A 26245-nucleotide genomic window follows, 5' to 3' on the forward strand; every position below is an offset into this window, starting at 1 on the left:
TTTCAAGAGCATTTTGAATAGTGGCTAAGACAAAGCAGGTAATGGCAGAAGGTTACTGTATCAACAGAGAGTGCTTTTGTGGTTCTCGGGGAGCCACTTGCTCCACAAGAAAAGAAACATAAACAAATGAGATCAGTGCACTAACAATGCATGGAGTTATGATAATCCACAATTTTAAATAAGATAGGGAAAATATTTATGTAAGTATTTATCTCATCTTTAAGTAGGAAAAGACTCCCCAAGCACAAAAGTAGTATGAGAGAACAAACGAAACAAAAATACACCTGTTTTCATAAATTTACTAACATAATCTGCATATAAAAATTCATGACAACCTGAGGGAAAGAATTTTGCCAAATTTGGAAAGATGTATAAAGATATTCACTATAGTGTTTATAACACTGAAAACAAAATGTAAATGACAAAAATGTCAAACATTTATAAATTTATAAATTATGCTATAGCCATTCAATAGAGTATTATGCAGCTCTTAAAATTATATTTTTTTGAAAAATATCAATAAAATGAGCACATAATGTTAAGAGAAAAAAGATTATAAATCCTTTTTTTGTAAATATAGATCTATTTACTCACAGGAAAAAAATATCAGCAAGTGTGTGACAATAATAATACCTAACATTATTTTCTGTGCCAGGCACTGTGTTGCTCTTTATAAGCACTGTCTCATTAAAGTTTCATAACAAACCCATAAGCCAGGTACTATCATCACTGCTATTTTTCAGAAGGGAAAACCGAGACACAGAGAGGTGAGGTCACTTGCTCAAGGCCACATAGCTTGAAAATGCAAAGTCCAGAAACCAACCCAGCTTGTGTGCTGTCTGCCACCACAAATCCCTAAGAGCTAAGTCTCCTCTGATTTCAAAGGCTTATAAATTAAAGTATCCATGTATCTTAGAAATACAGTGGGGAAAAGAATTTTCAATCTTATCTATAAGAGGAGCAGTTCTCACAACTCCTGGAAACGTTCATGTTGAAATCCGTAAGTACGGAACCTCTGATGCTGTCAACTTACAAGGTATCAGTAAATAAAATGTAATGAAAAGCCAGAATTCTCAGCTGCTGTTCCCTTCATATATTCATCACTGCCCAAATAGATTTCTCTTAAAAGATGAAATCTTTTAAGCGAAATCTTTTGTTTCATTTTTTGTGTGTTTTCTCTAACGTCGGTACATATCTATTGAGTGCGGAGCCAAGCTATTTCGGTCTCTGTTCTTCCCATTATTTATTCCCATTCAGATGAAAATTTAAATGCAAACTATATACCCATTCATCAAAATTGCTTCAAATTTATTTATGGTACAGCACAGAGGAGCTTCTGGGAATAAGAGCTTCAAGTCTATTATAGTTTCTATTAATAATTCTAGTCACTAATTGCTATGAGAACTTTTCTGGATATGCTAACATATAGTTAAAGAAAAGCCAATCCAACAGACTACTATAAATAAAGTTGCATAGTCTCACAAAAGTCATGAGAATTTTGTAAGTTTGGAGGGTGGGAAAGTAGAAACACAGTTTTTAGATTTTTTTAAAAATTGTTATCATGGATTCAAAAGCCCAAATTGTACTCACAAACATATCTTTATAAATTATCTTCCTGATTGCTTTAATTATTTTGGAATATCACTTTCACATAACAATTTTAAATGTAACTGAGATGAGACAGGATTCTCAAGTGCTACTTTTGCTCATTGATTCATTAAGTCAAAATGTATAATTAAGTGCCTGCTAAGTGCCACGCACTATCCTAGGCACTGGAAATAGAACAGCAAACAAAACAGACAAAAATCCCTGCCTTGTGGAACTTAAAGGCATTATGCTGATGGTCACAGAAAGCAAACAAGGTAAAGAGTAAAATATATAGATGATGATAACACCTATGAAGGAAAACAAAGCAGTCCATGGGGATACGGAATACTGGGGAGAAGAGAGGACAAAGCTTTAAGAGTGTGGACAGGGAAGAACTCATTGAAAAGGGGACATCTGAAGACACACCTGAATCAGGAAGGGAGGGAGCATGGGGCTATCTGGGGAACAGCATGCTAAAAAGGGGAACAGAAAGTGCAAAGGTTCTGAGATGGGACTGAGTCCCACATGTGTCTGAAGAACAAAAAAGAGGCCCTCATGATTTCAGTGGAAGAGTAAGAGGAAAGTAGTAAGATATGAGGTCAGAAAAGTAACAGAGGAGGCAGGTGCTATGCGGCCTTAAAGGCCACACCAAGTACTTTCTCTTCTTCTTAAGGAGAAGGGGAGCAACATAAAGAACGGATACAATTACAGAAGATTTTATTGTTCAAATTCAGGCAATATTTTTGGGAAAACAGAGGCAGACCAGAGTTTCTCCAGGCAACTTGGTGGATTGGATGGTTGTCCTAGGTATGGAGCAGAGGGTTGGTTTTAACCAAATCACTCCAGCTGCTGTGTTAGGACCAGAATGAAGGTGACAAGCATTGAAGCAGGAGAAGTGATCAGGAGCCTGCTGTAATCCACGTGAGAGAGGGTGGTGGCAATGGCAGATTCTGGGTGTGTTTTAATGTAAAGCCAGCTGGACTTAGGGATGGATCGGATGTGGGATGCTAGGGAAAGAAGGTCTGGGGACTGAACAACGGTAAGGACTCAGTTGGCAATAATGGAGTTGAGGAGACTCGAATAGGAGCTACTTTGGGGGTGGCAGGGTGAGAGAAACAAGAAGCTCATTTGTGGGTATATTAAGTTTGAGATGCCAATAGACATCCAAGTGGAGATGCTGAGTGGAGAGTAAGACACAGGAGTTCAGGGAGTTGTGAGAGAGTCACCAACATGTAGACTGGCACTTAAGGCATCAGAATGGATGGCATCCCTAGGGAGATAGGGCAGATGAAAAAGAGAAAAGGAGAAAGGACACAGCCCTGGGTGCCCTGACACCACAGAGTCAAGGAGAAGAAGAAGAAAGAGCAAAGGAGGACTGAGAGAAGCATTTTGACATCTTCCTAGTGAATATCAGGATGGTTTGTCTACAGTGATGCATGAATGCAGAGACATGCACTCACTAATTTACCTTTGATATTCCCTCGCAGGTCACTGAATGTTAAGATCCCTCGGTGTTTGAGGTAAAGAGAAAAGTATACACATCGCAGTGAATATGGGTGTCTTGTACAGGGATAGGCAATCTGTGCAGCTTTGAGAAGAGAATCAGACACTTTCATAAAAACACAAGAGCATGATAAGTCACTGTTAGGTTGGATCTACATGCATAACAAAAAGATAATTCTGCCCTCTGCCCCTCACTCCCCAAAACATCACTAAAATCTTCACATCTGATGAAGGGTGCTATAGTACCCCAGAGAGCACGGCTTCTCCACGTGGCCTGTGTTGTCAATACCTTGCTACCCCAGAGGTCATTTCACACCTTTTTTTCCTTAAACGTATATCGTGAATATTGTGGCACTCATCTGTTGTTTCTGCCTGCCTTACACCTACTCTCCCTTCTTTGGGGTAACAACACCTCAATTCTGCTTCAGAGAGAGATACCCCTCTGACCTCAACATCCATCTCATGGGATGGCCATACCTCAGGTCGGCCAATGAGACTTGTGGTCCCAGGAATTAGAATTCAGCGACACAACAAAGGAAAGGAGTTGGAGAGGATTCATCCAAACTTTGGGGCCAGAAAAGCTGAAAATCAGAAAAAAAGCCAGAAAGTTTTAAAAAGTCAGAAAATCATGGTTCTTACCACCACGATTCCTTTAGCAGTTGACCACTCCCTGCTCCTTGATACACTATCATCATTTCTAAATCTAATGTTTGGATTTTCTTTCCATTCTGCAAGTTAACCCACCTCCTATTAATGAATCCCTTTAGCCCAAGTTAGCCAGAACTGGTTTCTGTGGCTGGCAGCCAGGGTACCCTGGCACACCTGCCACTCTCCAAACTGTACAGCTCTGTGGTAGCTCACAATAAAATGCATAAATCTTCAAGTGGGTCCATTTCTCAACGTAAGTAAAAATAAAGGTTTAGAGGCTATCATAAGCAAAATAAAAGCTTAAGAAATTGTTTTATTTGGTAATATTCCAATAACCATCCTAAATTCTGGTTGTAAATCTTTTACTGACAAATCTTTCTAAGGAGAAACATTCTTTTTATTCACTGGAAATACTTATTTGTCTTTAACTAATCAAAGTAATAGACTTTTTTTGGTACCAGTTTTTTCTACAGGATGACTATCAAGCATGTACCTCACTCAAGATATCCTATTCTTTTATGTTTGCAGAGACTCCGTGTTTTTCATTATGTTGTAGAAACACATAGGAACCACTGGCATAGCTGGGACAGGACAAACTCTTCTAAGCCGTGCAAAAATCATTCAGCAATGCGGGTCAAATCAATGAGTATTATTTTAACAACTGTGAAGCACTTGATCTCCAGAGCATCTTCATTTTACTTCAATGAATACAGATAGGTATCCCTTGGGTACTCATTAGTGATACCAATTTTGTATTTTAATTTATTGTAGTTTTCTATATGTTAAAAATATTTCACAATTTATTTGGGATTGAAGTGTCTGCCTCACAGTTTCTGTTAAAAGGCTGAAATAAAGCACTCATATTTGAGAGAAAAAGTCTCAATAGTTTAATACCTGCATCAAGTCAGATCACCCCGTAAGCAGCCTCTTGGTTTCCTACACCACCCTGGAGGCTCACAGATTTGCCATTAGAGCTACAGCTAGGCACAGCTCACAGGCGAATGCTAAAGGGAGAGATGACCTGGTGTGTCCCGCCTCAGGAAAGAAATGATCTCTATGTGGACCTTCTCTACAGTTTTTGATAATAGCTTTTAAAGGCTACTGTCCTTTTGTTAATGTCCAAAGAAGCAAATTTTTCTCTCCTAGTGAAAGCATGGGCCTCCTTCAGGCCCTCTGAGAACCTCCATGAGTTCCATACAGGAAGCTCCTACCCTGAATCTGTCCTCCACCCTCTGTTTTATTTCCACCAGGGGTCTGTTTTAGCTTCCACCAGGGTTCAGTGGCTCTCAGTTCAGATCTGATGTCAAACTCTGGGATAAACTATAACGGTGACAAATCAGGAAACATTGGTATTACTAACGTAATTCACCTTGCCACCTCACCTGGTTGCCAGAAAACCTATGGCTGACCTTTGCCCTCCTTGGCAGGAGGTGAATTAATTTGGGAACAAGGGCAGGAGAGGATGCTTAGCCCTTTTCTTCTCATTCAAAATAAGCTCAACAGAAAGTGATTTTTATAAGTCTGATCCACGTATGAAAAATAACCCTACAAAGGCGAGTACAAAACAAACGTTATCCCACTGGTTTCACTATCACTGTGAGAACAGACCTCTGATGAGCGAGGTCAGACACTGCAGGATGATCTGGCTTGTCACCCGGAGTTTCACCGTGTACCCCATCACTCAATTTCACAGGCTCTACCTGCCAACAGATAACACTCACAGGAATTTCCTAAAGAAAGAAATACATTACAAATAGATGAACGTCAATGAAAATCTTTTTAAATGTCTCTCTGCTTAAATTATAGTTCTCCCCTTGTATTCATGTCCTTCTCAAGTTCTATTAGTGAGTCAAAGAACAAATTTCCTATTTACTTGAAAATCTTCATTAAAATTACATTCATCAAAATGTTAAAAACAAATTTGAGCAAAATTTGCAAATCACTTTCTTATATTTGTATTTGTGGTGATACTTTGAGAGCATGTTAACTCCCTTAGGTCAACAGTATACTAAATGATATCTTTGCTTTGTGCTTCATCTGGAAGGTGATGTCTAGTCAAGAAATATTGAGGACTGTACAATTCTGGCATCGTTTGGCATGGATATCATCCTTCTGGTTTGATTTTGCAATCTTTATTTTAAATGACGAAATTAGCTTTTACTTTTCCTTATTTTCTCTTTCTTCAAATGTATTTTGTTATTTCTTATTACTATTCCTTTCTTGAAATAATTGTCATTTCTAAAAAGAAATGCATACCAGTTAAAAGTATGGATTCTGGGGCTTCCCTGGTGGTGCGGTGGTTGAGAGTCCGCCTGCCGATGCAGGGGACACGGGTTCGTGCCCCGGTCTGGGAAGATCCCACATGCCGCGGAGCGGCTGAGCCCGTGAGCCATGGCCGCTGAGCCTGCGCATCCGGAGCCTGTGCTCCGCAACGGGAGAGGCCACAACAGTGAGAGGCCCGCGTATCGCAAAAAAAAAAAAAAAAAGTATGGATTCTGGAGCAATACAGACTGGGAGCACTCCTGCATGACAGCTGTATGATCTTGGGCAAAATACCTTTCTGTGACTTAGTTTCTACATCCACAAACAAAAGGAGGATAATACTACCTACCTCATGAGGTTGTTGTGAGAACTACATGAATCAATATACGTAAAGCATATAGATCAGTACCTGACACATAGTAAGTGCTACTCTAGAGTTTGCTATTGTTAATGTTGTTGTTATTAATTTATGCATAAGTTCTTGGGTTACCCTTTTAAAAAAATTGTTGATAGTATCAGTGCTTGGAATGGGAATGTGAACCCACTTTTCTAAAACTGCCTAAAACCAACTAATTTTCTTATATTCCTCCATCACCTTCATTGGACCTATAACATTTTTTTGCAGGATGAGGATGCAGGAAGTGTTTACATGAGAAAAGGAAGTAAGAAAATATCTGGAACCATGATCATAGGATATTTCAACATTCATAACAAAGGTGGCCTAAACAAAAAGATTACATGTTCCTGAAGGTAAGGCTGAGGTGCCTGTTTCCTCTGTCGATATGCAGCAAGCAAAAGAAATGACATTATTGGATTTGGTCCTAGAGGCTGAGCCAGACATAACAAACAAGGTTAAGGTTGGGGCAGAGCTCACATTCACAACCATGTCACACATCTAAGTATTTTAAGTGTCAACAGGATTTACATATGGTGATACTGCATTTTTGAGAGATAGGACTCACAGGAAACAAAGTTCATAAACAAACTCACTAGCATAAATTGTCAGTTATAAGAAACTCCAGAAATTGGAGGTCAGGCACAGGTTACCTTCTCAAAACATTACTAAAAAGTTTATATAAAATGCACTATTTTTGCCACCTGCATAAGTAGCACATCTTGAAGGATATTCTGAAAATATATTATCAAAAGTGTCTTAGAAAGTATCCTAGTTCCATCAAGGTTACCAAATGCAATTCTATGGGAGAACCAGAGCAGTTCAGAGCTTGATACAAGAATTGTGACTGACTTAAAGAGAATGTAAACTGAGTCATTTGTGTGTTCAGAAGAAATGATTAGGATTGCACTCAGCTGCAAATAACAAGAACCTGACTGATTTTTCTTATGATATGAGAAGTCCAGAAGAGGTATTCCAGGGCTGATACAGCCACTCAAATGTATAAATGAAGACTCAGTCTCCTTCAGAACTCCTGGTCCACCATCCTTAGCATGGGACCATTATCCTCAAGGTCACAAGATGGTTGTACCACACACTGCCTGGAAGAAATAGGTAAGGGCAGAGCAAAAAGTATTTGCTGAGTCCTTTTAAAAATCATCTTTATTGGACTTCCCTGGTGGCGCAGTGGTTGAGAATCTGCCTGCCAAAGCAGGGGACACGGGTTCGAGACCTGGTCTGGGAAGATCCCACATGCCACGGAGCAACTGGGCCCGTGAGCCACAACTATTGAGCCTGCGCGTCTGGAGCCTGTGCTCCGCAACAAGAGAGGCCGCGATAGTGAGAGGCCCGCGCACCGCAATGAAGAGTGGCCCCTGCTCGCCGCAACTAGAGAAAGCCCTCGCACAGAAATGAAGACCCAACACAGCCAAAATTAAATAAATTTATAAAAAAAAAATCATCTTTATTAATTAAAACAAAAAAAATCTTTCTAAAGACCCTACCCGGTAGACTTCCACTGCATCTCACTAAATTACATGGCAGGGGAGCCTTGGAGGTAAGCATTTTTAACTAGACACACAGTTGTTCTCAAAATCAGTTAGTAAGAAAGGGCGTTTTAGTAATCACTGGGCAGACAACAAGCAATGCATGCCACATAATGAGGCATTATAGAATCTAGAAAGAGGACAGTGTTCCTCCAGTACAATCTAGGGAAAATGCCAACCAGCCCCTCTGACTTGGATTGGATGGAGACGCTTTCCTAGGTGCTGGAATCTGCCACTGAGATGATCTAACTCCATGCTGCCAAACAGCCTACGAATAGTATTTGCCCACCCATATAAACTTTGATACAGTGGACAGAATACACTGGTCAGCCAATGCCTTTATCCTGACAAGGATATGTTTTATTGTAAATGAACTAGCCTTCTACTTCACCACCTAACCATGTGTGGATTTAAGTTTCCTCAGTCAGCCCCTGAGGGGTGAACTATGGGTTCACTATCAAAATCAATTTCTCTCATTTCTAGTTTTGTTGAAACAGTTTTGTATTTTAAAATTATTTTACACGGGGTTGTAGACACATATATTGTAGGATTTAACAAAATACATTAAACTGATGTTATTTACTTATCTTGGCATCTTTCCTAGACTACCACCTAAATACACAAAGTTTGGTTATTATCACGGCCATCAACTAAGGAAACATACTCAATTTAGGAACAGGAAGGTCTGACTTTGGAACTGGCTAAGTTAATAAAAGTTTTGGTTAGACTAGAACTACACTCATCAACTGTTTAATGCTAGGCAAGTCATATCTATTTTGTCTGGGAAACACTTTCTGATCATACATATCTGGTGACAAAGAGACTTTTTTTTTTACTTTTGTGACCCTCCTTAATATACTCAGTTTGGAATTTCCCTTGAAATGGGCCACATGTTGACAAGGCACAAAATGAACAGGCACGGGTAAAGAGCTCCTATCTGTATATCCAATGCTTCAAATATCCTTATCTAATGCTGGGTGACTGTACCAGATGATAATAACTACTATCTGATATATGCATTACCTTATTTAATAATTGCAACCCCCAAATATGGATACTGTTATTTCTACATTAGAAACGAGGAAACTGAGGCTAGGAGAGGGTAGGTAACTTGCTGAAAGCACACAACTAATAAGTGGCAGAGAAAGGATATAAGCATGGGTCTCTCTGCAGCCAAAGCTTGAACTCTTCTCACTACATCACTGTGCCTCCCTAGACTTTCTTTTTAGTATAAGTCTGAGCTCTCAGCCAAGGAATCTTTGAATTTTTGAGCTGGAATAGACATTAGAGTTCACAGGTACAAAACAGTAAAATATGTCTTATTGAAGAAAGACTGCGGAACATACCCCAGAGCAACACACCTCCCTTCTTGACTCCCAATCTAGTGTTCATACCAAGTCCCCCCACCCCCTTTTCGACCTGTCTGTTAAGTGCCAGCTACCTAAAAAGGTGGCATCACTATTTCATAGCTATGCAACTGTTACAAGTCTTGGCAAAGAGACCAGCAAGTAAAGGAGATAACTTGAGGTGACTGTGGTGATGACAGAGACAGCCCTCATGCATTTACTAGAAGAGTCTCTATGCCCTCAAGCATTCAAGACATCTCAAAATTGAGCTGCCTTTTAGATTCAAGCTAATTCAGTGTGCACTTTTCTAAATTCTACAACTCTCCCTCATGGTGTATATATGTGCTTCCATGCACAGACTTCTGATTCTGTAGTTTGACCCCATAGCTGGCAGTAAGTAGCTAACTCAGAATTAAACAGCTACTGGCTTGAAAGTTCTTCTAAGAGATTTTACAGTATAGGAAGAAGAGCCTACTTTCCCACCAGGAATAACTAACCCATGATTTTTAAAAAGGGCACGTGCATGTCACAGAAAGATGACATTAATTTTCTGAGAGAAATACAAATGCCTACTCACCCACTTTTATTATTGTAAACATCCAATCAGTACAATATATACTGATTATATAATATATACATATATATACACCAATATTTTTCAAGGGAAAAAAAGGGGTAGAGCTGGTGATAGGAAATCTGAAGAGAAGAAAGAAAAAGAGAAAGAATTGAAGGAGCAAAGGAATCAAGTTGTGAAGCAGAAAAGAGGAAGGAAGAGGAGAGGGAAGACAAGGCCCTGTGACATGGAGGAAAGGAGCAAAAGAAGAAGGAAAATGAGAAAATTTAGGAGGAAGAGAGGGGTCATTGGAGAAAGAAGGTGAGATACAGGTGTAAGGAGAGAGGGGCAGAGCAGGAAAGGCAGAGAGAGACGATTCTGAGGTAAGGGTAGCACTTAATGGTAAACTATTATCACTCCTTCTTCATGTAACTTGGTATGTGGGCACCGGCGTACATCAATAACCAGGGCTATTCGAAACACTCATGAGTTCTTCTATAGTTTCAAGGAATCCTTTAATCAATAAAATTTAATTTATTTTGCTTTCCAAACAAAGTTTTATGTTTCTAAGGAAAGCTAAATTAGCATTAAAAGATAACCTGAGTTTTCAATGTTTACTTCAGAACCTCAGAGTTCCTATAACTATCTCTTTGTGGCATTCAAAAGCTATCTAATTACCTTAGCTTTGTTTCCTTGAATGATTAGAGCTGCCTTAAGCCACAAATCAACATCTGTACATGTGTAGTGACCCTTCTGCACACCCCCAAATCCAGTTGCTACACTTAGCTCCTACAGAAATCGAATAAAGAAGGAAAAAATGTGTGTAGTTTTAGAGAAGCACACGTGTTTCTCTAAAATAATTGGTTATCCTGTAGGCACAGCATTCAACCCTTCAGAAGCTCTGCCTTCAATGAGATTGGCATGGCAGGTGACCGTGGGGAAAATTACTCTCTAAGCTACACAACTGACACCTAAGTGAGATTACCTCATGTGGAATTTCCTGAGAGCCAAGAATATTTTTTTTTAACACACCACTCTTGTGTTTGAACAGTCATTATGAAATCTTCATATTTGAAAATTCAATTCCAAGTTCTGAAAATGTGTTTTTAATACTTCTTTGTTTAAGGCTGATAAGATTGAAATTATACAGTTTGGTTATTTTATTCAATATAAATAACTCTAAAATCGGTGGGGTAGGGGTGAGGTGGATTAATCACCCAAATTATTCTTGAAGCCAAAATATTTAGATAAATGAATTTTCCTTTTCATATGTATGTTATGTCATTACCCAGACATAGTTTAAAGCCCTACGTGAACATGTCCATTCTAACCAAATGCACTGAGTGCAGGGCTATCCATTTTTTCTATTTCCATACAGCATAAAGAACTTTTTAAAAAAGAAAGAACTTTTTTAAAAAAAGGAAGAACTTTATATTTTTGTGTGAGAATATATACAAGATTTTTTTTTAAATGTCAATGTTCAAAAAGCACCAGTAGCTCAATTTATTTATGCTTCTCTAATGTAAAGGCTATCTGAAATATATTTCAAATATATATGTATCAACAACTTTGTGAACGTTAAAGACATAATAAATAACTGTCAAAGTGTCATTTGAAGTCATCGGAGGAACAATCATGGCTTAATATGCAACATATCCTAAATAACTGATAATGTAAGGTTCCCAGATCATCTATAGAGTTGACCAATTCCAGAGAGGGAAAAAAATAAATCAAAGATAGGTTTTAGATATTGTCTTTTGAATGAAACTAATTTATGAAAAAATTTGAAAGTCAATAGTATTGACTTTAAAATCTTGTGAAAATATCTATCACTCACTTTTAAAGATGAAAAGACAAATTTATTAGAATAAGATGGTTCTGTAAAAAATATACTTGTATGATTACAATGATACAACTTTCTTATTTTACTCTTTAACATTTTTAATGAAATTAAAAATAATAGTTTAAAATAAAGATTCATAAAAATTGGAGGAAAATATTCTAATTAAATAATTTCTAGTACTGTAGTGCTGTGACTGAAGTAAGAATACCTGCCTAAATTAGATGTTTCCAATTATGATTCTAAAGACCTGATTTTTTTAGTGTATGACTGGAATTGAAACTCACACAGGGAATATATATTAAAGCAATATTTATATGATTTAAGAAATGATCTGAACCACATTAGTAAAATATGTTTGAAATAAATTGTAGAGAGTGAGATGAAATATAAGACAAGTAGAGAAAAATGCTTTAAATGTTCAATTTTCAAAGTCATATGCAAGCAGGACACAGGTGCAGTTCACTTATAAACTGCATTCGACAAATGATTCTGAGTTTAAATATGCTGATTCCAGAATCAGAGACATATAAAAAACAAATATCCACTCACCCGATCAACAAGCCAGTTAGTTACCTTAGCAATAGCAGATAACTTTAATTCAAATTTTTTAAAAAAATCATTCCTTTGAAAGGAATTTAATCTAGAGTATATTACCAAAAATCATGTCTTGTTCTTGAAAAGTCATTATATTGCAACTGCCTTTGAACAGTGATTTTTAATTAGCAACCAGTTGATTCCAGAACACATGTATGTATAATAGGAACAGTGGCAATTCTTACAACAAAATACCATAAATACTTTATCCTGATTATATCTTTTTTAGGTAAACATTCTGTTTTAGCAGTTGAAATTGATTTCCCCACCCACCCCACAATAGGATTAAATAAATAATAGAATGAAAATGTAGCACAAAAGGACTACCAATAGTGATATTGGATTTACAAAATACAATCAAATCCCCTTTTTAAAGCACCATGCTTTATTAACAATTCAGTTCTGCTTAAGACAATTTTTTTCCCTCAATCAATATTTTAGAGCATATTTTTCACTGTAATGGAACATTTCCCCTACCTTCTGCCACCTTAATAAAGGGGATTCTCATCTTTTTAGAAATTCAGATAAATTGTCTCACCAAAGCTCAAGCACTTTCCACAGACTCATTTACTTATGCTTGGCTTTCACAGATAATGTTTTCTCTTATGTCTGACCTCTCCTTTTTGATGGTGACTGAATAAAGCCCATCTTGTGAGTAGGTAGGTCCTCATTACAGGATTTCAGGGTTACCTAAAAGTCTTTCTATCTCAAAATATATTATCTGCCTGCTCAGTGATGCCAAAATTCTTTTAAACAAAAAGGGAAAAACATCTTTCCATAGTTGTAATTAAGATTGTGGGAGAATATAACATTGACAAGTCACAGTCACTACAAATTGGTTGGGGGAGGAGTTTTAAACAAAAGCCTGAGGAGTGGGGGTCAGGAAGAGGGATTATCAGAGGAAAGGAAAGGTGCAGACATCAACTCGACCTTTGCATGTTTCACAATACTGCCCCAGTCCTTAGGAGAAGGAGCAGTGAACAGCCAGGTGTGGCTGGGAAAGAGAAAGGGCTACCTGACTGGACCATCTGGGTTTCCATTTCCTATTTTCCCATCATTTGCAACTTTCTGGCCCCCCCCAAAAAAAAAACAGGGCCTGGAAATCATGTTATGGAAAGTGACCATATTTTGGGATTTGTGCAAAAGAGGGAAATTCTAGGAAAAAAATGTTCTGACCCTGAGACTTTTCTAATTCAACATGATATATATATATACATATACATATATATAACCTCTTATTGCTGAGCTTCTAAACTGCATTGTACTCATCATGCAAAGACACCATAGTTCATTGTGACCAACGATGTCATCTCAAGAAAGTCACAACAGATTTTAAAAGCTATAGGAAGATGACAACAGAGGTACCAAGTGAACGAGTGACGAGAACTAGCAAAAGTAACCATGCACTGTTTACAGAGTTGCCAAAACTGCAAACAGATGGATAGACTACTTAACACTGGAAATATCTGACAATTCTGTAGACACACAAATTTCAAATTCTTTTGTATTATATTTTCGTTGCTTTTTTTTTCAAAAGATTTTCAACAAAAATCTCTAAATAAATGTGACACGTACAGAGACCCATGATATTGAACTCTGATATTTGCTTCTCCATTTCATATTCTGTCTCACAACACAAGTCTCAGAGGGCAGCTGACACAGCCTGGTCTACAATCATGTCCTGTGTTAGGTACCACTGTACATCTCAATGCATTCCTTTAGGTAAAAAAGTTAACAGCCATTAGCTGCACACAAAAACCATTCCCTCAAATGCTGACTTCGATGTAAATCATAGATAAGACTGAGTTTTCCTAACATAAGTGTTACATTTTAGAGATTTGGAAGATTACAAATAAAGTCTCAAGCTAATATTTTACATATTTCTTGGTTTTAAAAAAATTTGGCTGAATAACCTCCTACTTTGGTCTCCTATAAAATGAGCTAATACCAAAGTATATTAGGTTAAGTTTTCCTATCAACAGTTCAATTCTTAAATAGATGTTACATAATTAATTTGTAACATTAATTTCCAAAAGTCTAAAAGAAAAGGAGACACATGTAAGCACCATTTCATTTTTAAACATTTCTTCTACCTGTAGAAAATTTTACAAGGAAAAACTCTTACTGAAGGCCTATAGCTACAGCCAGTTTCAAAATCTAAATATTTGACAAAACAGGTTAACAGGAATTTAAAATCTTACAATAACCATTCTCAAAGTTTATAATAATAATTCGATCTTCTTAAACTTACATAATAAAATTTCTCTACCTTTTCTGGTGATAGAAGAGGTAGAAATTGAGACTTTCCCACACAATACGCAACTTGAAGTATTACACTGTATTCTTACTCTCTATCATTCTTTCCTTTTCTGACTTAAGATGTGATTATGGTCAGTCTTAGGCTGACTTATACTTGCTAGCTTTATAGCAAAAGCAAAGGCTATGTCATATTTTGGTATTTTTAAGTTATCTATGCTGGCACCTTACAAAGGATATGGAAAACAGGAAAAAAAAAAAAAAAAAGCCTACGTGTTATCACAGGTCTTCCATCACAACCTGACAATCACACCTTTTAGCCCAGCCTTGACTCACTTACCTACCACTCTCACTTAGAGCTAATAACAGGCAAGCACCTCTACTAAAGGTCACACTAAGTGACAAGCTCAATCAATCAGTCTTTGGGTGAGGTCTGGGTTGCCATCATATTGGCTGGTCCTTCTCAAAAGATTCTCATGAACTCAGAGAAACACCAGACCATTCTTGGAAAGAGAATACAATAAGCATTTTAAAAGAAGGGACTAGTTGCAGAAATTTAATATTCCAAAGTCTAAAATTCCAACCGAATTAGACTCCTGCTCTACAGACAAGGCTGACACCATGCCACAAGAAAGTTGTAAAAGCACTACTTTCAATCTCTAGAAAGCATTTATTTAGGCTAAACATTTTAAAGCAGATATGAAGGGCTTTTTAAATAGAAAGTTTAAGGATTCTTATCATTTTTATATCCATGTTTATCTGAAATGCCAGCTGCTCCGTGGATTATCTCCTGCTATACCAATAACTGTTAGCCTACAAGAGATGGAAACTATAATAGGAAATCACTAGACAATAGTTGGGTATCAGTATTTTTGCCTTGAAATTCTAATTAAACAGTGCCTGTCACCGCTTAAAAGCTCCATAGAAGTGAAATATTCAGGAGTTCTAGCGGAAGTAATAGAAAATAGACAATATCTTATTTTCCCACATACTCGATTTACTAGCTTCAAATATCAAAAACGCACGCACTACAGAAAATTCTCTTGCTTGCAGCTAAACTGTCCTTCTTCGATCATGTTTCATTTTGATGAAGGACTCCGGAATGATCCTTTTTTAAAAGGTACCTTTAAATTATAAGGAACTTCCAGTCCCTACCTGGAAATTAAAGCTGTGCAGATTAAAGACATAGTTATTAAGAAACATCACAGAGATCATTCTAAAAACAAGTAGCAGGTTACAAGTAAGAGAGGACTCAGAAAAAAGCACCATTTCCTGACATTTTAAAAGCCACTTTTAAAAGAACAGAGTGCTGGAAGCAGCCGCTCCCTGTCAGGAGGGTTGTCTGACACTGAAGGAAACGAGAGGGACCCCTGGCTGGGGAGCAGCGAGAACTTTGCGGCGGGCCGGCGGGCGACGGCGCGGGGCGACCGCGGGCCGGGGCGCGTCAATCTGTCATCAGCCGGTCCGCAAAGCCCAGCAACCCCCGGATACCCTTCAGGGGGAACCCGGAGCAGGACAAAGGTCTGGAATCCAAGCACTCGGGTTAAGGAACCAAGATGCGCGTTTTCATTCAAGTGTCAGCTGCTAGAACCACGGGGGAGGAGGAAAGACCTCAAGAATTCTCTGGCGTTCCTCACCAGAACCGGCTCCTCACCGGGAGACGCGTGAGGGGAGTGTGTGGAGTGCGGGGGCGGGGGGCGAGGGGGGAATAAATCCCAACTCGCGACTCTATCCCCCGCTAACTTTGTTTTCTCTCCCTCCTCAGAGGTAATGTTGAGGTAAGGGTTGTCACGGTTCTTGGTTAAACGGCCCCTTGGAAGAAGGAAAGGGACACAAAGCTGCGCTGGGCGACGAGCGCGGAGATGCTGTGGTACCTACCATGGTATTCTTGTCCCGGTACGTAGTAGGTGGGGTGGCCCGCAATGTGCAGGGAAATAAGCACCTCGCCCTGCTCCCCATCTCCTTCCAGCTCCCCGTGGTGGGTGCACAGGAAGAAGAAGGGAGAAAAGCGGGGGTAATAGCCCACCGCGGCGCGCACCCTCAGCGTCGCTCCCAGCATCAGCGCCAGGAGGAAAGTCCGCGGCGCCCAGCCACTGCGCTCCATAACGCCGCTGCCGCCGCCGCACACCCCGAGCGCCGCTCTCTCATTCAGTTTTGGAGGCGCCGGGACGAAGGAGCCGCGTGGAGAGACGGCGAGAAGGCGGCAGAGGGAGCAGCGAGGGCTCGGGCGCGGAGCCCCGCCGAGAAGTTCCGCTGGAGACGGCAGCTCCCAAAGTTTCTTTGGGCCGCGGGAGCGCGGGGCCGGGCTGCGGACGCCGAGAGCGCGTCGGCCGGTGCCGCGGTGCGCCGCCCAGCCGCTGCCGCCGCCGCCTGTGCGCGACGCCCCTCCGCCAGGCCTGGGAAAGCGCCCGGCCCACTCCACACCTTCTTAAAGCCCGGGGCGCGGAATCGCCCCCGCCGCCGCCACACGTGCCCCGGCCGCTCCCCCGCCCCTCCGCGCCGCGCGGCGCGCGCCCGCCCGGCCCCCGCCCACTTGGGCTCGCTCGCCGCACCTCGCGCTGCGCAGGGCGCACGCCTCCGCGAGGCCCGGCGCCTGAGCCCAGTTCTCACACTGAAGGGCAGATGAGGGATGCGAGTCGGTCGGGTTGGGGGAGGGGGCTCGGGGCCACGAGGTACGGGAATCTGCACGGAGGGACTTAAACGCCTGAGAGAGAGAGAGAGAGAGAAGGAGACCCTCCCGCCCAGCTGTCCGGAGGAGCAAAAGGAGAAGACAGTCCCTTTTGCCCCTCAGATTTCCCTCCTTTTTCCTGAGAGGAGACGAGGGGGAAGTAGAGGGGCGGTGGGGACTGGAGCGGGCGCCGGCTTCTTTGTCTGCGCCGGCTGCGCCCCGCGCCCCTTGGGGCTCGCCCGCCTCGGAGCCCCCGGCGGCCCGCACTTGTTCCGGGGATCCGCCCGCGGCCCCGAAACGCGAGGGGCCCCTGCGCTTCTTTCCCACCCAGGCCTCGAGCCTCTCCCGCTGGCCCCCGCCCGGCTCCTCGCTGCAGCGACCGAGCCTCATCTGTAGCCGGATTTAAAATGAGATTAAGCGAAAGTAGAACTGGCAGCCTCCAGTGGTGCCTGGAAATGGTGATTTGTGCTGCTCGGGTGTGGGGAATTGTGTGGCGGGAAGGGCTGGCGGAGCTGAGCCCCGACAGGCGCTCTTCGCTGGACTGTTCTATTATTCATTGCTGCTGGGTTCTTCAGGCGGAGATGGTTGTAATTTTTTAAATCGGTGTTTATTTCCTTTAAATGTCAGCTACGACCAATGTCCCTGAAATGGGGGGAGGGGAAAACGTCTGGCGAGATGCTGGCAGCGGTGATTGAAGTGGGTGGTAATGAGCTGCTGCACAGGAGGCTGCGGGGAAGAGAAATAAAAAGCACGTTTCTAACCGAGGACGGCTGGCAGGAGCCCTGCGGCATCCGGAGATGGGGGAGCGGGGTTGCCAGGTTTTAATGCCTCTCCCCACCCACCCTTGGCTTGCCACCAAGTCCAGATAAACCCGCAAGTACAGAAATGAGTAGATTATAAAATTGGAAGGGATGGTGTCTTTGCCTACATTGGGGGGACGGGGCGGGGGAGGGGGACGGGGGGAGTGCGAAAAGACAAGGGGAGTCTTTCCAAGGGGAGACCTCTGTAGTCACTTCGTTGCAAAAGGAAGAGACTGGTTGTTTTCCTCTTACCCAGGCCGAGTTCAGACAGGTAGAAGGGCCACTTCTAGCTGCCTTCTGGTTTCCCTTCCTTCAAAATCCGCCAGGGCTCAACTGTTGTATATATTTGATGTAACAATCGTTACCGCTGCAGCTCTGTGCTGGTGCAGGCTTTGGGCCGTAGGCAAGTCACCTCATTTAATCCTCACAACACCCGGAGAGGCAAATGTGATCCCCATTTCACAAAGGAGGAAACAGTCAGTAACAAAGGCTGGATGCGAGGCAGCCTGGCTGCTGGCTACAAAGGCTCTCACCGGGACCTGCCTTGCAACCATCCAGGGCAACCCTAGCTAGACTAGGGAAAGCCACCACCACCACCTTTTCCCCGCAGGCAGGCGATGCTGCCTCAATTACAAGACACTCGCCCGCCGCTGGCAAGGCTGTTACCACCTCTTCCTGTCCCGTTATGTGACTAAATCCTAAGTCAAAATGAATCACTTCCAGAAAGAATCCAAAACTATTGAACATTTTTAGCTAACACTTTAAAAATGTTTACTATATGCCAAGTACTGTCCTAAGTGCTTTACATATATTAACTCCTTTAATCCTCATAACCCTATGGGGAAATTACTGTTAATAGTACATTTTACATATGAAGAAACTGAAGCACAGAGAGGTCAAGTAACATGTCCAAGGTCACACAGCTGTAATTGTGAGAGAGCTGTGACTTTGTCTTATTTCAGAGTCCCTGCACTTAACCATGGCAAACCGCTGTAAGGAATGAATGCCTCTTGTTGCTGTTAGAGGGATGGGATGAGAATTATTCTTTAACCAATGTTGGATTACCTCATTTAATTCTTACATTGGCCTGTGAAGTAGGTATAATTATCCTCATTTTTTAGAAGATAAAGTTGAGATTGATACAAGTTAAATAATTTGTCAAGGGCACTCCATAAGAAGAGGAGCCTGGGATCAAATCTGGCCATGCTTGATCCCAAGGTCGCTGCTTTAAATAAACCGTAAAGTAAAGTAGTAAAGCACTGATACTTGGTCCAGGTCACAATTGCACTTAATTCCCAGAAGGTCCCAAGTTCCCAGGAAGTCCCCCTCTTTTCACTCTGTAAGAAATATTCTCTTGTGAATCTCTCACCATGGCTTTCTTGACATTCAATTTATGTGACCAAGTTTATTTTCCAATCTTCCCCTTTTTTGTGCTTTCTTAACTTTTACAGCATGACTTCGCTATGTGCATTTGGGTGACTTTTATACTCTGAACTACGCAGGCTCGAATCTGTGACTACAGCCCTGTGGTTGTTCATTAACAGGCATAGAGACTGTTTAAATAATGCCCTGAGTGGTGTTGAGCTGCTTAAGAAGAGGGTAAATGCTTGTACACTCCACTTAGCAGTCCTTTGGACTAGCATGTGTACCTGTGCCCTTACAGTAATAGAAGCCCAAGTTCACACATCTCTGATACCTTCTTCAGGGAATCCAGTTCAACTAATTATTATTAATACTTTTTAATAATCTTTTATATTTTAAAAAATTAATTAATTTATTATTTATTTTTGGTTGCATTGGGTCTTTGTTGCTGTGCGTGGGCTTTCTCTAGTTGCAGCGAGCTGGGGCTGCTTTTCGTTGTGGTGTGCAGTTATCTCATTGCAGTAGCTTCTCTTGTTGCGGAGCACGGGCTCTAGGCACACGGGCTCATTAGTTGTGGTTCGTGGGCTCTAGAGCGCAGGCTCAGTAGTTGTGGCGCATGGGCTTAGTTGCTCTGCGGCATGTGGGATTTTCCTCGACCAGGGCTCGAACCTGTGTCCCCTGCGTTGGCAGGCGGGTTCTAAACCACTGTGCCACCGGGGAAGCCCAATAATCTTTTTTAAAATGAAGGAGGGCTTCCCTGGTGGCGCAGTGGTTGAGAGTCCGCCTGCCAATGCAGGGGACACAGGTTCGTGCCCCGGTCCGGGAAGATCCCACATGCTGCGGAGCGGCTGGTCTCATGAACCATGGCCGCTGAGCCTGCGTGTCCGGAGCCTGTTGTTCCGCAACGGGAGAGGCCACAACAGTGAGAGGCCCAAGTATTGCAAAAAATAATAATAATAAATTAAAATAAATAAATAAAATGAAGGAAAATTACACAACATGGATATAGAATCACATGGGGAACAGCATCTTCCTAGTGAAAAGTTCACTTTAAGTCCCACAATAACGTGGCAAACTGGGTTACAATTCAAAACTTCCAGTTCCTAGCTCGTGTGCTAACCCTTAGATCTTACTTCTGTTTAGTGAGCCATAATAAACATCTTGAGGAATATTTGTCTGGTCCACAAAATCTACAAACCTTTGAACTAATGGAAAAATAGAGACATACTCTTTAAGAAAATTTGGTTTACATCCAAAAAAATCTGCAAAGAAATAGAAGGTGATGTCAGGGTGAAAATGAGTGAATCTGTGGGAAAGGGAGTTTAAAATGGGGTAAGATCCCTTTTTAATTAAAAGAGCTTTGGAGAAGCAATTAGTCTACCAAAAAATTACATTTAAGCATCCAGACTATAAATTCATTTCTTGCTGATAAGTAGAAATTACTGACCAGCATTTGAATAATCTTAACACAATGGAAATTAAATTATATACTATGAGATCCACAACTTTCAAATCATTGGAAGATGATGACTCTAAATGAAACACAAAAAAGCTGTTAAATTACATTTTAAAGTTGTAAGCATTCATTCACTGTCTGCCTTCACTGATTTTTTGAGTCAAAGTATCAAACGTTTTGGTGTGTATGAGAAAGTGAATCTCTACTCTTATTTACTATGTAAAAGTCAAATAAAAAGTACATAAAATCAAAAAAGTATATACATATGGAGATGGTGAAATCAGTCAACTCTATAGGCTCCAAAATGGTAATAAAAGTTCAAATGACATATGTATTTGTATAACTGATTCACTTTGTTATAAAGCAGAAACTAACGCACCATTGTAAAGCAATTATACCCCAATAAAGATGTTAAAATAAATAAATAAATAAATAAAATGTATGAAAAACTAAAAAAAAAAAAAAAAGTTCAAATGAAAGAAAACCCTTCTTTAGATAGCAGTTAGTAAGCTTATAAAACCTACTACCCATAAGATGTACAATCTGAAGACACTGAGGCTCTTAAGTTAAAAAAAAAAACAAAACAAAAAACAGTTAACTAAGTCTTTAGGGAATGAAACCACTTGGAAAGGTGGGTTATTTGAGGATTGGCTCTGATATGCATGTCTTGCCAGAACAAGTTACTTAATGTACCCCAAATTAAAATACTAAATAATTAAATCATGGGTCAATAAAAAAGCATTATACCATAAAATTTCTAAAAGAGAAAACAATTCAACACTAAAAATCCCTTTTTTAAAGCTTCTCCACTTCCAGGGATTTGCACATGCTGTTTCCTCACTCAGGAATGTCCCTCGCATTCCTTGTGCCCTGACCACACTCCTGCAGCTTTCCCCTCACCCACCTCACTCCTCACTTGGATGCTATCAATTCATCCTCCAAGTCTCAATTTACATGTTTTTGCCCTTGCCCTTTCCTGACCTGCCTCTCCCCCCAACCTAAATTAGTTCCTCTATAACTAGATCGTTATATAGGCCCTAACAACAAGTAGCTATTTAAATTGAAATTAAACTAAATTAAAAATTAAGATGGCAAGAAAAAAGAGAACAGTGGAGGCTTAACTGAAAAAGAGGTCAAAGCTAAGATCTCCGAGTAGTTACTTTGGTAAAAAGTAGTGGGGAGAAGGAGGGAAAAACATTTCGGGCCAGAGCACCTACATGGAAGAAGAAGCCTATGTGAAAAGGAAGGTGGCAGATTCAAGTCCTGAAAGAACATCAGTGCAGATGGAGTAAAGATTATCCAGGGAGACTGGTCTTGCCCTAGCATGGACAGTGGCCAGACTGGGCAGGGCCTTGTCAACCATACTGAGGATTTTGGTCTTTTTCCTGAAAACAATGGTGAGGCATGGAAGGGATTTTGAGCGGGGACATTCCCTGGTCATGGTTGGTTTGTTTGTTTTTAAGGTCATCTTGGTTCCAGAGGGGTGAATGGACTGGAGAGCAGTAAAAGTAGATGCAGCGAGAGGATTAGAAACGTGGTGCAAGGAGCTCAGGTGAGAGATGGTGTTCTGGAGAGGTGATGGAGAGAAGAGGATGGAACTGGGAAGTATGTACAAGACAAGTACAGGACTCGGTGATAGACTGGGTTACTGACTGGATAGGGCTGGGGGGAGAGAGAAGGGCTGAAGATGAATGATGCCCAGCTTTCAGTCTTTTGAAGCTTGGTGACTGTTGCTGTGCGATAAACTATTTTTAAAATATTTTTATTTATTATATTTATATACATTATATGTTAGTATATTTATATATTTTAAAATATTTTTATTAAGTAAATATTTAATGAAGTATAACATATGCAGGAAAAAGTGAACAAATCTTAAATGTAGAGCTCAACGCATTTTCACAAGTGGAACATGGCAAGTAAGCTGCATTCAGAGAACAAGAGCAGGAGGGCCTATGAGTCTGAGCCATCAGTCTTCCCCAGGCATGGAAGGGATTTTAGGCAGGGACGCAATATGTCTTCAGGATGGTTAGTGTTGCATGTTTTAAAACTTTATCTAAATGGAATTATACAATACATACGATTTTATATCTGGCTTCTTTGGCTCGGCATCATGTTTGTAAGAATCATCCACATTGTTGCATGTATCAATAGTCTGTTCGTTCTTATTACTACATAGCATATGGGGGGAGGGCTATCACAATGTATTTATCGTTAATGGAACGGTTGGCTATTTTCAGATTTTGGCAACTATGAAAAATGTGGTTAAAAATACTCTTGTGCCTGTCTACTGGTAAACATATGCATACATTTCAGTTAGGAAAGGGAGCCGTTGGATCATGGGGGAACCTCTTTTGACACATTGCCAAACTAGTGAGATATATAGAGAAATCTTTAGAGGTGAAAACGAAGTGAAAGCAAGAATCCAGAGATAAGCTAATGAGTATCCAACCCACCCAGGACTCTGTGACATCTCTCATTTCAACAAACATTGAACTTCCATTTTGATGGCCAAATGAGGTGTGGAAACAGGAGATAAAGCTTAGGGCCTGCCCAAGGTGGGAAGAATGATAAGACAGTGCTACTCAAAGTGGGGTTTGCAGATCGGTCTACAAATTATCTGTTGCCAGTCCATGTTGAGATGTGTACAGAAATTGAGAGTGTTTGGAAACTTTTCTAGGGATTTTATAGTGCAGTAACATCCAAGCAATATTCCATTTTTCTTGTAACTAATTTTGATTATATTTTATTAAAAAAAAAAAAAAGTACCTGCCTGTGATGGCTCACAGATAGTTTGTGAAGCACTGTGATAGGAAATTCATGCATAAAGCTATGACCCATCCTCAAATAACTAGACCCTCAATGGTAAGGTGAACTAGAAAAAAATTTCCTCATTTGTCTCAGTCTTAGTGGAGAGTAGTGATGTCAGGGGAATTCTCTCACCAAAATGTGAAACCATAATCTGGTTCTCAAGAGTTTGTGGCCCAAATTCATACATCATTTTATTTCAAAAACCTCAAGCCAAAAATTAATTTTAAGGTGGTCCTGGGTTGAAACTGCTTCCAGGCCCCAGAAGAAATAAATTTGAATTTGCCTCTAGGAAGAAAAAAAACCATTCCTTTAAGTCAGGCTTCAAAGAATTACAACAGATAAAGATGCATAGGGGACTTCCCTGGTGGCACAGTGGTTAAAAATCTGCCTGACAGTGCAGGGGACACGGTTTTGATCCCTGGTCTGGGAAGATCCCACATGCTGCGGAGCAACTAAACCCACGTGCCGCAACTACTGAAGCGCATGCACTCTAGGGCCCATGTGCCTCAACTACTGAGCCCTCGTGCTGCAACTACTGAAGCCCACATGCCTAGAGCCCGTGCTCCACAAAGAGAGAAGCCACCGCAATGAGAAGCCCCTGCACCGCAACAAGGAATAGCCCCCGCCCACCGCAACTAGAGAAAGCCCGCGCAAGGCAACTAAAGAAAGACCCAACGCAGCCAAAAATAAAAATAAATAAATAAATAAGAATGCTCATAGCAATATTGATATTAATAGCAAAACCAAAAAATGGAAAACACCTAAATATCCATTAATAGAATAATAAATAAATGATCTGATCATACAATGGAGCAAAGGTCCTTGCTTTTCTTTAACAGCTTCACTGAGGTTTAATTTAAATACCATAAATGCTATCCATTTTAAATGTACAGTTCAATGGTTTTTAGTATATCTACAGATTTGTACAACATCATCATGATCCAACTTTAAAACATTTCCATTATGTCAAGAAAGATCCCTCATGCCCATTTGCAGTTAATCCCATCTTCTTCACCCCCAGCTCCAAGAAACCACTAATTTACTTTGCATATATAGATTTGCCTTTTCTGTAAATTTTGTATAAATGAAATCATAAAATTTGTACTCTTTTAGATCCGGCTTCCTTCACTTAGCACATTGTTTTTGAAGGTCATCCATGTTGTAGCCTGTATCAGCAGTTAGTTCTTTTGATTCTAAAGTATTACTCTAATATATGGATAGATCCATTCACTCTTTGGCTATTATGGACAATGCTGCTCTGAACATTAACATACAAGTCTTTGTATGGACATACATTTTCCTATCTCCTGGGTAGATGCCTAGGAGTAGAATTGCTTGGGAGCAAATGTTCTTAACCTTGTTTGTGCGAAGGACGTCTTTGGCAGTTTGATGAAATCTACGGACCTCTTCTTAGAAAAATCTTTTCAAAAATTTAATGCCTTTAAATATAATATGTAGGTTTATAAAGAAACAAATTATATTGAAATATGGTTATTATCAGCATACTAAAAAAGTTATACTAATATATGTATTTTTATTAGCCCATTAATTAATTAGATATAGCAGCAAGATAAGCAACTACCAGTGTCAAAAATTAATGGCCTGGGCTTCCCTGGTGGGGCAGTGGTTGAGAGTCCGCCTGCCGATGCAGGGGACACGGGTTCGTGCCCTGGTCCAGGAAGATCCCACATGCCGTGGAGCAGCTAGGCCCGTGAGCCATGGCCACTGAGCCTGTGCGTCCGGAGCCTGAGCTCCGCAACAGGAGAGGCCACAACAGTGAGAGGACCGCGTACCACAAAACAAAACAAAAGAAATCTTTCAACAAACAAAAGCCCAGGACCAGATGGCTTTCACAGGTGAACTATATCAAACATTTAGAGAAGAGCTAACACCTATCATTCTCCAACTCTTCCAAAACATAGTAGCGGGAGGAAAACTCCCAAACTCATTCTATGAGGTCACCATCACGCTGATGCCAAAACCAGACAAAGATGTCACAAAAAAAGAAAAACTACAGGCCAATATCACTGATGAACATAGATGCATCACGCTGACGCCAAAACCAGACAAAGATGTCACAAAAAAAGAAAAACTACAGGCCAATATCACTGATGAACATAGATGCAAAAATACTAGCAAACAGAATCCAGCAGCACATTAAAAGGATCATACACCATGAGCAAGTGGGGTTTATCCCAGGAATGCAAGGATTCTTCAATATACGCAAATCAATCAATGTGATACACCATATTAACAAATTGAAGAATAAAAACCATATGATCATCTCAATAGATGCAGAATAAGCTTCTGACAAAATTCAACACGCATTTATGATAAAAACTCTCCAGAAGGTAGGCATAGAGGGAACCTACCTCAATATAATAAAGGCCATATATGACAAACCCACAGCCAACATTGTTCTCAATGGTGAAAACTGAAACCATTTCTTCTAAGAACAGGAACAAGACAAGGTTGCCCACACTCACCACTATTATTCAACACAGTTTTGGAAGGTTTAGCCACAGCAATCAGAGAAGAAAAAGAAATAAAAGGAATCCAAATCAGAAAAGAAGAAGTTAAAACTGTCACTGTTAGCAAATGACCTGATACTATACATA

The 26245-nt window shown here is 40.6% G+C and overlaps 1 protein-coding gene across 1 annotated transcript in view; it reads right to left on the bottom strand.

The window, feature by feature from the left end:
* The window catches only part of RELN (reelin), a gene marked incomplete at its 5' end in the record, with an annotated part of 523328 nt that extends 506694 nt beyond the window's left edge, over nucleotides 1-16634 (bottom strand). Inside the window, one exon of the mRNA XM_082662360.1 lies at nucleotides 16409-16634. Coding sequence (XP_082518486.1) covers nucleotides 16409-16634 — 226 coding nt within the window. The remainder of the gene's footprint in view (nucleotides 1-16408) is intronic.
* Nucleotides 16635-26245: the final 9611 nt, after the last annotated feature.

Source organism: Grampus griseus, assembly GCF_964374135.1.
Source record: "Grampus griseus genome assembly, chromosome: 9".
Taxonomy (NCBI): Eukaryota; Metazoa; Chordata; class Mammalia; order Artiodactyla; family Delphinidae; genus Grampus; species Grampus griseus.